This window comes from Halichoerus grypus, chromosome 1, assembly GCF_964656455.1.
Source record: "Halichoerus grypus chromosome 1, mHalGry1.hap1.1, whole genome shotgun sequence".
Classification (NCBI taxonomy): domain Eukaryota; kingdom Metazoa; phylum Chordata; class Mammalia; order Carnivora; family Phocidae; genus Halichoerus; species Halichoerus grypus.
The window spans coordinates 204,886,053-204,901,225 of NC_135712.1; the positions used below are offsets into that span (position 1 = coordinate 204,886,053).

General features: G+C 45.5%; 1 protein-coding gene across 1 annotated transcript; it reads right to left on the minus strand.

The window, feature by feature from the left end:
* Positions 1 to 1,011: 1,011 nt before the first annotated feature.
* Positions 1,012 to 5,521, minus strand: FAM32A (family with sequence similarity 32 member A). Its single transcript, XM_036095399.2, has 4 exons — positions 5,371 to 5,521; positions 5,110 to 5,251; positions 1,570 to 1,623; positions 1,012 to 1,269 (listed from the first exon to the last, which is right to left on the minus strand). Exons 1-4 carry the CDS (start codon positions 5,442 to 5,444, stop codon positions 1,201 to 1,203), a joined length of 339 nt encoding a protein of 112 aa, XP_035951292.1. The 5' UTR covers positions 5,445 to 5,521; the 3' UTR covers positions 1,012 to 1,200.
* Positions 5,522 to 15,173: the final 9,652 nt, after the last annotated feature.

The following is a 15,173-nucleotide window of genomic DNA, read 5'->3' on the forward strand; positions in this document are numbered from 1 at the left end:
GGTTGAGGGTAAATGGTCACTTTGCAGTATGCGCATTCTACATGTGCAATAAATCCAAAAAGCAGTGTTTCTAGTGATAATCAAAACGCTTATAATTAATTAAGACACTCAGACTTCTGTCTCATAACCATTTTTTGCTTTATTCTGTTCACAGGTGACAGCCCCGAACCCAACACTTGGTTTTTCTCTTTTGACTTTGCTATTCTGTCACTACCTAGGGTCAATAGTCTTCCTCCCAATAGTATACGCAGTTTGATCCTCAGCAAGTAGGTACACGTAGGTCCTCAGAGATCATGGCTCTCCAGCACCAGGACCTGGGTCCTCCCCTTTGACTGCACTGTCTGTGCTGGGGCTCTGCCCAGGTCCTGTCACCCCTGAGGTGTCCTTAGGCCAGAAAGGCCAAGCGGGCTACATGTTATGTGCCGACTCTGAATAAACCCAGGAGGTGCTCAGAGCCTAGGGTTGAGGGTAGTGAGGCAGGCTGTCAGGGTTCCATTACAAAGGGATGCCCTGCTTGAGTAACGACGACATCTGCCATGGCAACACCCTCTAGACATGTCTGGAATGGGGACACTAGGGCAAGAGGCTGCATGCCGACCGCAGGCTCAGGCAGGGACAAGGAGTGCATTCCATCCTTGCCTTAGGCGGTTGTCCCGCTTTCCAGGCTGCATTGTCTCAAACACCAGGGTGGCTGGGGAGGCATTCCGCAGGCCATGAAGGTTCAAGTGGCCTCCCTAGGCTCGGAAGGCACAGCCTAAGCCCCAAGCTAGAGGGAGCCTGGGAGGACAGCTCACGCAGGGCCCCGTGGGGGCATTAACTCCTTATCTTCTGGAGTCTGTTTCACCCGGGGAAAGAGAGCTGGCTGACTATCAGAGTTAGATGCAACTTGGGGGGTAAAGACACTTTTCTGTGACACACAGAAATAACCTTAATCTCTGGATAAACTTGCAAAAATTTCCAGTCCAGCCTAAAAAGGTTTATCTTCTATGCTACCGACAAACCAAAATAGAGTAAAAGGACAGTCTTACTTTAATCAAGTTCCAGAAAGAGGGCACACTGCTTTGGAAAGCACTCGTCTCAGCAGAAGACGCAAGGGTGTGTGTAAAAGAATGTTTCTAGAAAATACCAAAGGCACGAAACATAACCCCAACTTTGCCTTCCACTTCCCCTTGATGCCACTCCATACCCTGGGTGGGGAGGCTACTTTGTCCAGCTGACTTTGGGAATGTCATAGTGCTCCGTGAGGGTGTCCAGGTGTCTGTTGAAGTCCTGGGAAAGCCGAGAAGAAAACCCACATCAGCACAGCCTCAGAAAGGGCACTGGGGTTGTGTGGCACCGCCCACTCCCACTTCTCCACGTTCTGCCTCTCCTCAGTAACCCCCTCCTCTCAAAGCCACCCAGCCTTGAACCCTGGGTTCATCCTTAAATGACCCTGGGGAGGTGTCGCTTCTGTTGGGTATCCCACCCCCCACCCCAACACTCCAAGGGCTCCCTCTGCCAGGCTCCTAGCCTCTGGGCCCAGCTGGGACCCTACATAGCCTGGTCTTCCCCACTGGGCATGTGACTTACCTCCACTCTCTGCTTGTGGGTTTTGGATGCTTTCTTCAGGATCCTTTCCATTTGCTGGAGAAAAGACAGACATGGGAGGTGAGTTCACACACTTGACACAGCCCAGGCCAGCATGGGGTGGAAGACGGAAGTCCCCACCAGCTTGGCTCTCACACCTAGCACGGCTGGAGGTCTCAGGGTGTACATCCTGTCCCTCCCTTAACTCTACTCAGGCTGGTCCGACAGGGATGCCCGGCCCCAACATGTCCCACCAGGGACCCCGGTTGGCTGCCCTCTGGTCAGAGTGGCAAGGAATAACTAGCGCTGACATGAATAGACTCTGCTGGGAGCTGTATGTGTGCTTCCTGCATCCCTGGGCAACCGACCGCATTCCCATTTTGCAGAAAAAGAAAGTTTCAGATGCGGTTTGAAGAAGGATGAAAAATGAGGAAGGTGAAGGGCCCAACACATGGTAGGAGCTCACGGGAGTAGGTGCTGGTGACACAGTGCCATGAGGGCTCCAAGATCCAGATCACCCGGATGAGTATCCTGCACCACCATGACCTGCCCCACTCCTCACTCCCAACACCGGATGGGACCTCGTAAGAGCAAAGAGCACGGGACACAGAGCCAGACAAACCTGGGGCTGCACTTGGCTCTACGTTTACTGACTGCGTGTCTACAGCCGACTGTGGTGCCCCCCAGCCCACCCCGTGACCCACGCTGCCTGGTACTGGTGCCCTAGTGCAGTTCTCTGCCACGATGACTCTGGGCTGGCCCTGTGACTCAGTTCACTTAACAGAATGCGGTGCCAGTGCTGGGCTGAAGCCGTCAGACCCAGCAGCCTTTGGCTTTGTGTTCGTGGAAGCCAGCCACCATGCAAGAAGTCTGATGACCTTACCGGAAAGAAAGGACCTGGAGGATAAGATGACACATGGGGAGAGAGGCCACGGGAGGAGCAACAAGGCATCAGACATGTGATGGTGAAGCTATCTTGGATGTTCTAGCCCAGTTGGGCCTCCAACCCCAGCTGCCATCTGACTGCACAGATTCCAAGTGAGGCAAGCAGGAGAACTATCCAGGTGAGCCGAGCCAACCCACAGCACAGGACCCTGTTGGCCCCCACCTGGCTGCTCCTCCCTGTCCCTCATCTCATTTGCTGCCCCGTCTTCCTCTGCATCCAGTTGCCCCCCCACCCCCCCCGCCTCTCTTCCTGATGCTGCGAGCCCCCGTGAGGCCTGTGCCTCCTCACAAGAGGCCACACTGACCTGACCAGCTGCCACCAAAGCCAGGCACTCAGTAGAGCTCTGCCTTTCCTCGCCCCACTTCATGTACCAAGTTCACAGGGTGTCTTGGGTGCTGTCGCCACCCCCACTTCACAGATAGAGAACACGAGGACCAGCCTGCACAGTGGGTGATGGGGCTGGAGATGCCAAGCCCTAACCCTTCAGGCTGGGGCCCTGCCCCATGGGCCCTTCTTCCAAGAACTGACCAGCCTTCGTGCTCACTGTGCTCAATCAAACACCCTTCCAGAAGGGAATCCGCATTTCCCAATTCTACCTACCTTTGCCCACGCTTTCTCCTGTCTCTCTCCTGGTTCAAAACAAAACCCACAGCAGTACTTCCAGTTTTCAATGCCAGCAACAAAAAATTCCCCTTGACCTTCCGCCACCCTCCAGCTACAGGTTCATTTCTGTTCCTCTTGATAGATCTCCCAAGAGTTATTTCTGCATCTTGTCTCTGCCTTTCCCCGCCCTCCCTTGGATCCCCTCTAATCAGCCACTCTTCCTCCTCATTCCAAATGCCAACTAAGGGCTCTCAGTACTCACCCCACAAGACCCTTGGCAGCATGACACCGTCAATCCCTTCCTCCTTCTTAAAACACTTTCTCCACTCAGCTCCTAAGGACACACTCTCCTGGTTTTCCTCCTTCCCGTGATCCTTTGCAATTTCAGATCCTGGACCTCATCTCTGTCACTGTGCCTCCTCAGAGGATCTCATCCAGTCCCACAGCAACTCCAGAATGTTTGCAGGAGAGGCCCAGACCGCTCCTCCAAACTGCGGATTCAGATCTCAAACTGTTCACGAGAATTCTCCATTTGAATTTCTAACAGCTGTTCAAACATTCAAGTGTTCTCCAAAACCGAGGTCTTTTTTTTTTTTTTTTAATGTTCAGTTAGGCAGCATATAGTATAAAGCCAAGGTCTTGATGCCCTGCTTTAGAAGCCCGCTTTACCTGCTGTCCTACCTACTGCAGTAAATAGAACCTTCATTTTCCCAATATCTCCCATCAAAAATCTTGGTCACTCCTCATTTCCCAGTCCACACCCAATCCATCAACTAATCCTGCTGTTCTTGCTCCAAAATCAATCCCAAACCTGATACCTTCCACTGCTTCCACTATTACTGTCCTATCCTGAGCCACTGTTATTAGTCACCTGATGGGACTCTCCCCCACCCCACTTTCACTCCAGGAGTAACATCCCAGCCCAGCCTGGGACCATAACCTCAGGGAAGGAACTTAAGCGCATTCATTTGTTAAATTCTCACCACAAACCTATTAGGTAAGGACTTCAGCCCGACTTTACAGGTGAAGAAAATGAGGTGTGGGAGGTTAACCAACCTGCCCAGAGTTACACCACCACCAAGAAGAGGTAGAGGCAGAATGGAACCCAGGTCGGTCTTGTCAAAGCCTCTGAGTCTCACCTTTTTTTTTTTTTTTTTTTAAATGACTCAATTAAGCCTGAGAGTGATGAGTTAACTCTTTCTGATGTTACTGGACCAAATCACCCAGATCAGGGTTAGGGTTTCTCAGCCTGGACAACACCTGACATTTTGGGCCAGATCATTTTTGCTGTGGGGGCTGCTGTCTTGATGACTGTAGGATGTAGAGCAGCATCCCTGGCCTCATCCCACTACTCCCCACCCCCACCAGCACACCCTGAAGTTTTAACAAACAGAAATGTCCTCAACCATTGCCAAATGTCTTCGTGGGAGCGGACCTAGGATACAAACACAACCTATTTGAGTCTGTCAAACAAAGTCATCATGAACACAGACTTTGTGGAAACTTATAGCCCGGAGCATCACCATTTAATATCAACAGCTAACATCAACTGAGCACTGACTTTTTGCCATACCGAGTGCCAAATGCTTTATCTGAATGACTTCATCTAAAGTTCCCATCCCTTTTAGGAGACAGCACTATCCTGATCCCTACAGATAAGTAAACTGAGGCAGAAAGATGAGTCGTTAGTCCTGTCACTGGGCAAATGAGACACTGCGGTGGAATCCAAATCCGGTCTCCAGTTCTGCCCTTTCAACGCCAGCTCTAGCTTTCTCTGCCATCCACTCTGACCAGAAGCGCTTCCCCGTCCTGGGAGCTCCCCCAACCGTGGACTCTTCCTCACCCACGTAGCATCTTCCCGGAATCAAGGTCTCTCTGACCACTCACCACCCCTCCGAGAGGCCCGAGGCTGACCCCAATTTCGAGTCGTCAGGCCCTGCCTCTCCCTCCACCTCCGGAGACCCAGACCTGCTGCGCGGGGCATCCCGCCTTACCCGCTTCTCCTGCATCTTCTCGAAGGCCGCCTGGGCCGGGGTTCGCTTGTCCAGGCCGCGCCGCTTCTCCTCCTCGTTCTTTTTGCTCGTTCCCATCGCTTCCAGGAGTTTCGCTTTGTCTTTGTCCTTCTTTTTCTTCTTCCTGAGAGGGGAGAAACGGGGAGAGAAGGTGAGAGCGGATCAGGGAGCAAGAGCTCGGGGACTCTAGAAGAGGCTTAAGGGGGCAGAAGACAAGCTTTTGCGGTGCTCTCGGGGACTCACCGCTTGGTGACGCCGAGCTCTGCAACGCCTTTTAGTTTCAGGGGCCCCTTTTGAACCTGCTCGTAGGCCGCCATGATGCCGCTTGCAGTTCTGTAGGTAAACTGCCACACTTCCTGTTTGAGTGCCCCATTTACGTAGGAATGCCCGCCTCACTTCGTCTTGATTGGTTGAGTTAGGAGGTGCGCCTGCGCTCTTGGCATGTGGAGCTGGGCCACAAGTTCCGGTTGTAGGTGGGGCCTGGAGGGTCTGGACCTCATCCTTTGCATCCAGTCTCCTGCCACACTTCCGGTTTGACGCCCACTTTCGGTTTCTAGGGCCTTGGGCCCCCTGAATCCAAGAAGCTCCTTTGAGAGATCTCCCATTTCCTTTCTTTTCTTTTTTCTTTTTTAAGATTTATTTTTTTTATTTGAGAGAGCGACAGCACACGCTAATGGCTAGTGGGGGAAGGGGCAGAGGGAGAGAGAATCTCAAGCTGACTTCACACTTAGCCCGAAGCCCAAGGTGGAGCGCGATCTCAGGAACCCAAGATCATGACATGAGCTGAAATCGAGAGTCGATGTGCGACCGACTGAGCCACCTGGGTGTCCCCAAATCCCCATTTCCTAAAACGCAGTGTTCTCTTGAGTGTTTTGTGTGCACTTGGATGTTCTGTTCTCTTTTATTGCTGTATTTTGAGAGGTTGTTTTTGTGTTTTTTTTAAGATTTTATTTTTAAGTAAGCTCTACACCCACCGTGGGGCTTGAACTCACAACCCCGCGATCAAGAGTCATATGTTTTTTTTTTTTTTTTAAGATTTTATTTATTTGAGAGAGAGAGAATGAGAGAGAGCACATGAGAGGGGGGAGGGTCAGAGGGAGAAGCAGACTCCCTGCCGAGCAGGGAGCCCGATGCGGGACTCGATCCTGGGACTTCAGGATCATGACCTGAGCCAAAGGCAGCCGCTTAACCAACCTGAGCCACCCAGGCACTCGAGAGTCATATGTTCTACTGACTGAGCCAGCCAGGCACCCCTGAGAGTTTAATAGATAACCTACTTTTATAAACCTAATCAGTACTTACTAGTTTTTTCAGGTTTTGCTGAATGATGGTATTATGTGAAATACATGTCAACTGCATTTGGAAAAAAATTTTTTAAATATATTCTATTGAGGTATAATTTATAAACAGTAAAATGCACTCATTTTAATTGTACGTTTTGATGAGTATTGTCATGTTTACACACCTATCTAATCACCTCCGCAATCAAGATCTAGAACATTCCATCACCACAATGTCCCTTGTTTCCCTTCCCAGTTAACCACCCCTCCTTACCATTCACCCCAGGCAACTCCAAACCTGTTTTCTCTCACTGTAGATTAGATTTGTCTTTTGTAGAAGCTTCATATACATGGAAATATACTATATGTTTGGGATTATACTATATATGTTCTTTTGAGCTAGAGTTCTTTCAATGAGCCTAATGTGTTTGAAATTCTTCCGCTTGTTTTTTTTTTTTTTTTTTTAAGATTTTATTTATTTGAGAGAGAGCATGCTAGAGAGAGTGAGCAAGAGATGTGGGGCCTGATGCAGGGCCTGATACAGAGCCTGATCCCAGGACCCTGAGACCATGACCTGAGCCAAAGGCAGCCCATTAACCAACAAAGCCACCCAGGTGCCCCCCTCTTATTGGTTATAAAAGTACTACATTTGCATTGCTAAGTGTTATTCCATTGTATACATATATTCAATTTTTTTTTTTTTTTTTAAATCCACTCACGTGTAGATGGACACCTGGGTTGTTTCCAGCTTGGAGCCCTAATGAATGGAGCTGCTGTGAACATCAGTATATAAGTCTTTGTATGGACATAAGTTTCATTTCTCTTGGGCTCACTCTTGATGACTTCATTACCCGAAGCAGAACAGTAGCAAGGTTTGGTTTTTCTCATTATAAAACGTTGAGTCTCAGCCACTCTGTTTTGAGGGTTTGATAAGAGAAAATAGTTGCATAGGATGTACTGAAAAACTCTGATCTGCTAGTGCCATAACACTTGGGGCTCCAATGAGTTGGGTTTTTTAATTCCCTGATATCACAAGTAATTTGCTTAATGAACAAGCAGGGCTATTGTCATAACCAAAACATTCCTATTTTTCTTTCCTTCCATCCTTTTAAGCGTTATGTTTTTCAGTGTGGGTCATCTTCCTCTGGCCCTTGGATGAAAATGCTATCAGGCCTTATAGTTTTTCTCTCATTTTGTATGTGATATACAGTAGTATTGTACTTTAAGTAGTACATAGTTCTCAGTTCAATATGTGGAAGGTCTGGAACTTGATTTGGAAAGAGTGGTCTCTCCTTTTCCTTAGCTGGGACATTCACACGTTAATAATAATAATAATAATAAGAAGGCAACAAGCCCAAAATGCCTTATGCTAATCCCCACATCACCAAACAGAGACTTAACTTCGTTACAGTTTTGGCTCTTCAGAAATGAAATCTTAAACCAGTCAATCAGGAATTCTCTGATCAGCACTAGGTAGGTAATCTGCCTGACAGGGTTGTGGGATAAAGCCCCAAGTCCGGCTCTGCACTGAGCATGGAGTCGGCTTGGGATTCTCTCTCTCCTTCTCCCTCTGCCCCTCCTCTCTCTCTAAAATAAGTGAATAAATAAATAAATAAATAAATAAATAAATAAATAAAATGGGATTTTATTCTATCCTTGCTTTTTTACTGACCTTCTCCCCATCAGAATGTTGTGACTGCTTTTGTATGTTGAGTTAATACTGAGGGAAACAGAGAAGAGACTCCAAATCTCCCATAATCCTCTGCTGACATTAAAAATATATATACACGTATGCTCCGTGTGAGAAAACCACGCAGTATGGAAAAGGTTAAAAGAAAAAAGAAAACAAAAAAACTAGAAACTTCCCTTCCTATCTCTTTCCAAAATGATTAGCAATTTCGTTTTTATATTTTTCGACAAAAAGTGTGTATGCCAATATCTGTATATCGGTGCAATGTTCTTTTATTTCTATCCTCAGTTTCTCATTTAGCAAAATGTCTTTTTTAATTTAATTTAATTTTTTTTTTAAAGATTTTATTTATTTATTTGAGAGAGAGAGAATGAGAGAGAGCATGAGAGGGGGGAGGGTCAGAGGGAGAAGCAGACTCCCTGCCAAGCAGGGAGCCCAATGCGGGACTCGATCCAGGGACTCCAGGATCATGACCTGAGCCGAAGGCAGTCGCTTAACCAACTGAGCCACCCAGGCGCCCCAAAATGTCTTTTTTTAAAGATTTTAAAAATTTATTTTAGAGAGAGAGCACGCGCGCAAGGCTGCGTGCGAGTGGGGGGAGGGGCAGAGGGAGAGAGAGAACCCTCAAGAGGACTCCACGCTGATCCCGGAGCCTAGTGTAGGCTCCGACATTATCAAAAGATCTTGAAGCTCTTTACAAGGATGTCCTGAAGCTGAGTGAGGCCCTCCCTAACCAACGCCCATCTACATGCCCTCAAATCTCAGCTCACATTTGCAGTGGCCTGAATCCGCAGTATTTTATACTACCATACTATTATGTATATTATTTATTATATATACATAATCCAATATTATGTACATTTGTGCATTTTAATTTAGACTGCTATTGCCCAAATTGTGCCAAAGACTTTGAGGGAGTGCAAAGGAGGGAGAAGCAAGCATCCGGGAATCAGGCCAAAGGAGGGCTCGGGGCCTGACATTTCCAGTTCTACCCGCAGGGGGCAGCAAGCGACTGCCCAATTCTCCAGCTATAAACAACCCTTTGTGCTCAGGAACTGCAAGAGAGCCTCCAGAAAGAATGGACTTCCTCGTGCAGCCAGGCCGGTCCAGGCTTGCTGGTGGGGTGATCCTTGACAGAATCAGCTCCTCAGGGAGGAATGGGACAGACTCAGCTGGGGAAATCTGTTCTCCCCCAGCCAACCTAGCAGGTTTGAAGCTCCTCTCTGGCACTTCCAAGGCTGTGTGCCCTGCAGGAAGTGGCTTGACCTCTCTGACCTACTCTTTCCTCTTTTATAAAATGGGGCTGCTGCTGATGCTAACAACAGCTAATACTTTATATGGATTTACATGGATCATCACATTCACTCCCACAGCCACCCTGTTACACAAACCATCGTGATTTTACAGGTAGGGAAACTGAGGCACAAACTGTAATCCAACCTATGCTGAGTGTTCCAGCCTTGCTTTTGTCACCACAGCATGAGGCCATCCATTGTAAAATGTGTCACTATTTTGTAAACCTCTATGACAGCATTTCTCAACATTTTTTTTCATTATCATCCCCTAAAGAGAATTTAATTCAATTTAATTTAATGAGAGAAGTTAAATACCAATAATGTAGTTTTTGTCAAGGATTGAGCTTTGGAGGGCCACAAACCATTGAAATATCTAAGGTTTTTGCATCCCCTCCTCCCGGAACCAATTTTCACCACCTTAGGAGCAATATTGCCCCCATTGATAATTTATGTTCCAAGGGAGGATTTGTGCCAAATTCCTGTGCTTTTGCTCACTTAAAATTTTTTACTTTATATCCACTTAAAGAGTCATGAGATTTAAATACACAGAGATTTTTATTATATATTATTCTTGCGTATACATACAAAGAAAATACAATAAATCAGCTAAGGTTTTCTAAGTGTCTTCGTACACAGGTACAACTCATCAAAATCACTGTCCAATTGTAAGTGTCCACACTGGTGCTTTATCACACAACATCGCCCTCTGTGCCATCGAGGACCCTGATAAGGAGCATTTCTTTAACACAATCTGCATTGTTTCCAAAGAGTAGAGTATGGAAAGGGAAAGCAGTTACCCGAGGGTGGAAAAACATGGCAAACACTGCCTTACCCAAGAGATCAAGGTCAACATTGTCAGTGACGTCATGTAGCTATCAAGTAACCCCAGGTATGATGTGATGAGGAGGACACCTCACTTCTGAGGTCTTCCCCCCAAAACCCATAAATCCAGTCCAATCATGAGAAAATACCAAATAAAAATGAGGGATATTCTATAAAGTACCTGACTGGTACTTTTCAGGACTATCAAGGTCATGAAAAAAAAAAAAGACTAAAAAATCAAAACCAAATAAAACAAAACAGACTGAAAATCAGGAGCCTAAGATCCTAAGTGCAATGTGGGATCCTGACCCAGAAAAAAGGACATGACTGCATATATACACCCATGCTCATAGCAGTGTTGTTCACAATAACCAAAAGGTGGAAAGACACCAAGTGTCCATTGATAGGTGAATGAATAAGGAAAATGTGATCTATCCATACAATGGAATATTAGTTAATCTTAAAAAGGAAAGAAATTCTGACACATGCTACAATGTGGATGAACCCGGAAGACATGCTGAGTGAACGAAGCCAGACACAAAAAGACAAATACCATGTGACTCCATTTACATGAGGTTTCCAGAATAGGCAAATTCACAGAAACAGAAAGTGGGATGGTGAGTTCCAGGAACTGGGGGAGGGGAGAATGGGGAGCTGTTTAACGGGGACAGAGTTTCAGTTCTACAAGATGAAAAGAGGGCTGGGAACAGATGGTGACAACTGCACAACAGCGTGAATGTATTTCATCCCGCTGAGCTGAGCCCTTAAAAATGGTCAAAATGGTAAATGTTATGTGTATTTTACCACAATAAAACATTTAAAAACAACAGGGAAATGATACGGAGAGATCCCGTGTACCCTTCTTCCAGTTTCCCTCAATGGTAACATCTTACCAAACTCTAGTGCAATATCACAGCCAAGATATTGGCATTGCTATAGACAAGATACAGAGCAGTCCATTATCACCCCAAGATCCTTCTTGATGCACTTGATCCACACCCATCTCCCCCCCACCCCACCCCATCCCTGCACACTGGCAGCCAGCAACCTGTCCTCATTCCTATAATTTTGTCATTTTAAGAACACTATGTAAACGGAATCATACAGTATATAACATTTTAGGATTGACTTCCCCCCCCACACACACACACTCAGCATAATTCCCCAGAGATCCACCCAAGTTGTCCGGTGTATCCCTTTTATTGCTGAGTAGTGTTCCACGGTATGGATGGACCAGTTTGTTTAACCATTCATCTATTGAAAAATATATGGATCATTTCCTGTTTGGGGTTATTTTGAATAAAACATCCATTACAAGTTTTTGTGTGAACGTAAGTTTTCATTTCTCTGGGATTGCCCGAGAGTGCAAGTGCTGGGTCATATGGTGGTTACATTTTGTTTTTATTGTATTTTATTGTAGTAAGAGCACTCAACATGAGATCTAACCCCTTCACAAATTTTTAAGTGTACAATGCATTATCGCTTGCTCTGGGCATAATGTCCAGTAGACCTCTAGAGCTTATTCATCTTGCTTGATGAATCTTGCTTTGTGCGTGTTGGCTAGTAAGCCCCATTCCCTCTCCCCCCAGCCCCTGTGAACCACCATTCTACTTTTTTCTCCTCATGTAAGTGGAATCCCACAGTATTTGTCTTTCTGTGACTGGCTTATTTCACTGAACAAATGCACTCAGAGGTCATCCATGTCGTCACATATTGCACAATTTCCTTCTTTCTTCCGTTGTGTGTATATGCCCTATTTTATCCTTTTATCCATCCATGGACGTTTAGGTTGTAAATATCTTGGCTATTGTGAATAATGCTGCAATGAACATGGGTATGTTAATATTTCTTTTGAGTGTTAATATTTCTTTTGAGATCCTGATTTCAATTCTTCTGGATGTATACTGGATTCTATGGGAGATCTATTTAATTTTTTCGAGGCACCTCCCTACTGGTTTCTATAGTGGATGCACCATTTTGCTTTTCCACCCACAGTGCACAGGGTTGCCATTTCTCTACGTCCTCATCAACACTTGTCAGCTTTTGTTTTTTTTGATAATAGCCATCCTGACAGTGATATCTCATTGTTGTTTTGATTTGTTTTCCCCTGATAATATTGAAACGCCGTACTGTCATTATGATTCTAAGTTCTCTATCCTATATTACAAGGGGGATATTATTGCATATTATTTATCATAATAAAGCTGGAATTTATCCATACAAAGATAATTTATTTGTACCATGAAAAATGATTTCTTGGCCATGCAAAAAAGAAAAAAATCCCATGATTGGAGTTGGGTGTCAGAGAGGCAGCCTCTGGTGGCTGACGGACATGAGCAGCAGCTTCCTAATTGTAATTAGTGCTTGTTGAGCTCCAACACAGCACCACCACCCTGCCCTCCTCCAACGGTGTCAAACTTACTCCAGCCTCAGGGCCTTTGCACTTGCTCTTCCCACTGCCAAGAACTCCCTTCCCACTCACTATTCCCTCAATTCCCTCCAGTCACTACTCAAATATCATTTCATCGGGGGGCTTTCCCCTCCCAACCTATTTAGCCTAACCTCTTCTCTCTCTCTCTATCCCTGCCCTGTTTTATTTTTCTTCCTGGAACTTAGCACCCCTGACTAATTATGTGTTTATTTGATTGCTTGCCCACAGGAACGTGAGCTCCATGAGAGCACTGCTTTTGTAGTATCAGGACCTAGGACAGCGCCCGGCACACATTAGGTGCCCAATAACTAATTGTTGATGGGTGGTGGGCGGGGAGGGGGGGCACATAACCAAATCACAGAGTGCCTGATGGGGTCAGGCATAGGAATCTGGACTTCAGCCATGAGGCACTGGGGAGTAAGGAGGTCTTTGCTAATTAGTTTTCTTATTGTTTTCATTTTAAAAAATGTATTTACATGCAAAAAACTCACCCTTTTGGTGTACAGGTCTATGAGTTTTGACAAATGAATACAGTCATGTAACCAACACTACAATCAAAATATAGAACAGTTTCATCACCCCGAAGATTCCCTTGTTCCCCCATCTGCAGCCCCTGGCAACCATTTATCTGTTTTCTGTCCCTATAGTTTTGTCCTTTTGAGTATGTCATATAAATGGAATCATCCAATAGGTAGCCTTTTGAGTCTGGCTTCTTTCAGTTGGCATAACACATTTGAGGTTCATTCATTTTGTGTATATCAGTAGTTAATTCTGTTTTATAGCTGAGTAGTAGTCTATTGTATGGACAGACCCCAGTTTGTTTAACCATTTCCCAGGTGAAGAACATTTGTGTTGTCTCCAGTTTTTAGTAATTATGCATAAAGTCGCTATCACTCTTCATGTACAGATATTTTTAAAAACGAAGATATAATTCACATACCATAGAAGTCACCCTTTAGAGTGCACAGTTCAGTGAGATTTATCACCTTCACAGAGTTGTGCAACCATCACCGCTATCCAGAACGTTTTCATCACTCCAGAAGGAAACCCACCCCCCTTGAGCGGTCATTCCCCATCCCCCTGCCCCAGCCCCTTAGCAATGACTAAATCTGCTTTCTGCCTCTATGGATTTGCCTATTCTGAATGTTTCATATACATGGAATCACACACTAAGTGGACGCTTGTGTCTGACCGCTTTCACTCCGCATGGTGTTTTCAAGGCTCATCCACATTGTGGCGTGCGTCAGTGCTTCATTCCTTTTATATGACTGAATAATATTATGTTGTATGAATGGACCACAATTTCTTTATCCATTCATCCATTGATGAACATTTGAGTTGTTTCTACTTTGGGGCTATTGTGAATAATGCTGCTATGAACATTCACATACAAGTCTTTATGTGGACATATATTTTCAATTCTCTCCACCTTGGAGTGAAAATTGCTGGGTCATATGATAACTATGTTTAACTTTTTTTTCTAAGATTTTATTTATTTGACACAGAGAGAAACACAGCAAGAGAGGGAACACAAGTAGGGGGAGTGGGAGACGAAGAAGCAGGCTTCCCGTGGAGCAGGGAGCCCGATGCGGGGCTCAATCCCAGGACCCTGGGATCATGACCTGGGCCGAAGGCAGCCGCTTAACTGACTGAGCCACCCAGGCACTCTATGTTTGACTTTTTAAAGACCTGCCAAACTGTTTTCCAAAGCAGCTGCCCCATTTTACATTCCCACCAGCAGTGTATGAGGGTTCCAGTATCTCCACATCCTGGCCAACAACTTGCTATTGTCCGTCTTTTTTGTTATAAGCATCCTGGTGGGTGTGAATTGGTATCTCATCGTGGTTTTAGTTTGCATTTCCTTAATGATTAATGATGTTACACATCTTCTCATATGCTTATTTGCCATTTGTATATCTTCTTTGGAGAGATGTCTCCTCAAATCCTTTACCTGTTCTGTTTTGTTTTAATAGACTTTATTTTTAGAGCAGTTTTAGGTTCACAACAAAATGGAGCAGAAGGTATAGAGATTTCCCATGTGCAACCTGCCCACACACACCCACAGCTTCCCCCACTATTAACATCCCCCACTAGATTGGTGCCTTTGTTACAAGTGTCGAACTTACTACATTGACACATCATATTATCCAAAGTTGACATTAGAGTTCACTCTTGGTGTTGTACCTTCTGTGGTTTTGGACAAATATATAATGACATGTACCCACCATTACAGTATCATACAGAATAGATTCACTGCCATAGGGGTGCCTGGATGGCCCAGTTGGCTAAGCATCTGACTCTTGATCTCACTTCAGGCATTGATCTCAGGGTTGTGAGTTCAAGTCTTGCATTGGGCTCCATGCTGGGTGTGGAGCCTACTTAAAAAAAAAAAAAATCATTACCATAAAAATCTTCTGTGTTCCATCTATTCATCCCCTCCCCAAATCTTTGCCCATTTTTTTTTTTATTTGGGCGATTTGTCTTTTTATTGTAGTCTCGTGGGAGTTCTAGATATATCCTGGAGATTA

Bases quoted from the DNA above. Each gene is read 5' to 3' on its own strand.
- FAM32A (XM_036095399.2), bottom strand. From the start codon at position 5,444: ATGGCGGCCTACGAGCAGGTTCAAAAGGGGCCCCTGAAACTAAAAGGC. The intron at 5,252-5,370 runs GTGAGTCCCCGA...CTCCCCTCTCAG, and splicing joins GAGCTCGGCGTCACCAAGCG to GAAGAAGAAAAAGAAGGACA. The intron at 1,624-5,109 runs GTAAGGCGGGAT...TCTTTTCTCCAG, and splicing joins AGAAGATGCAGGAGAAGCGG to CAAATGGAAAGGATCCTGAA.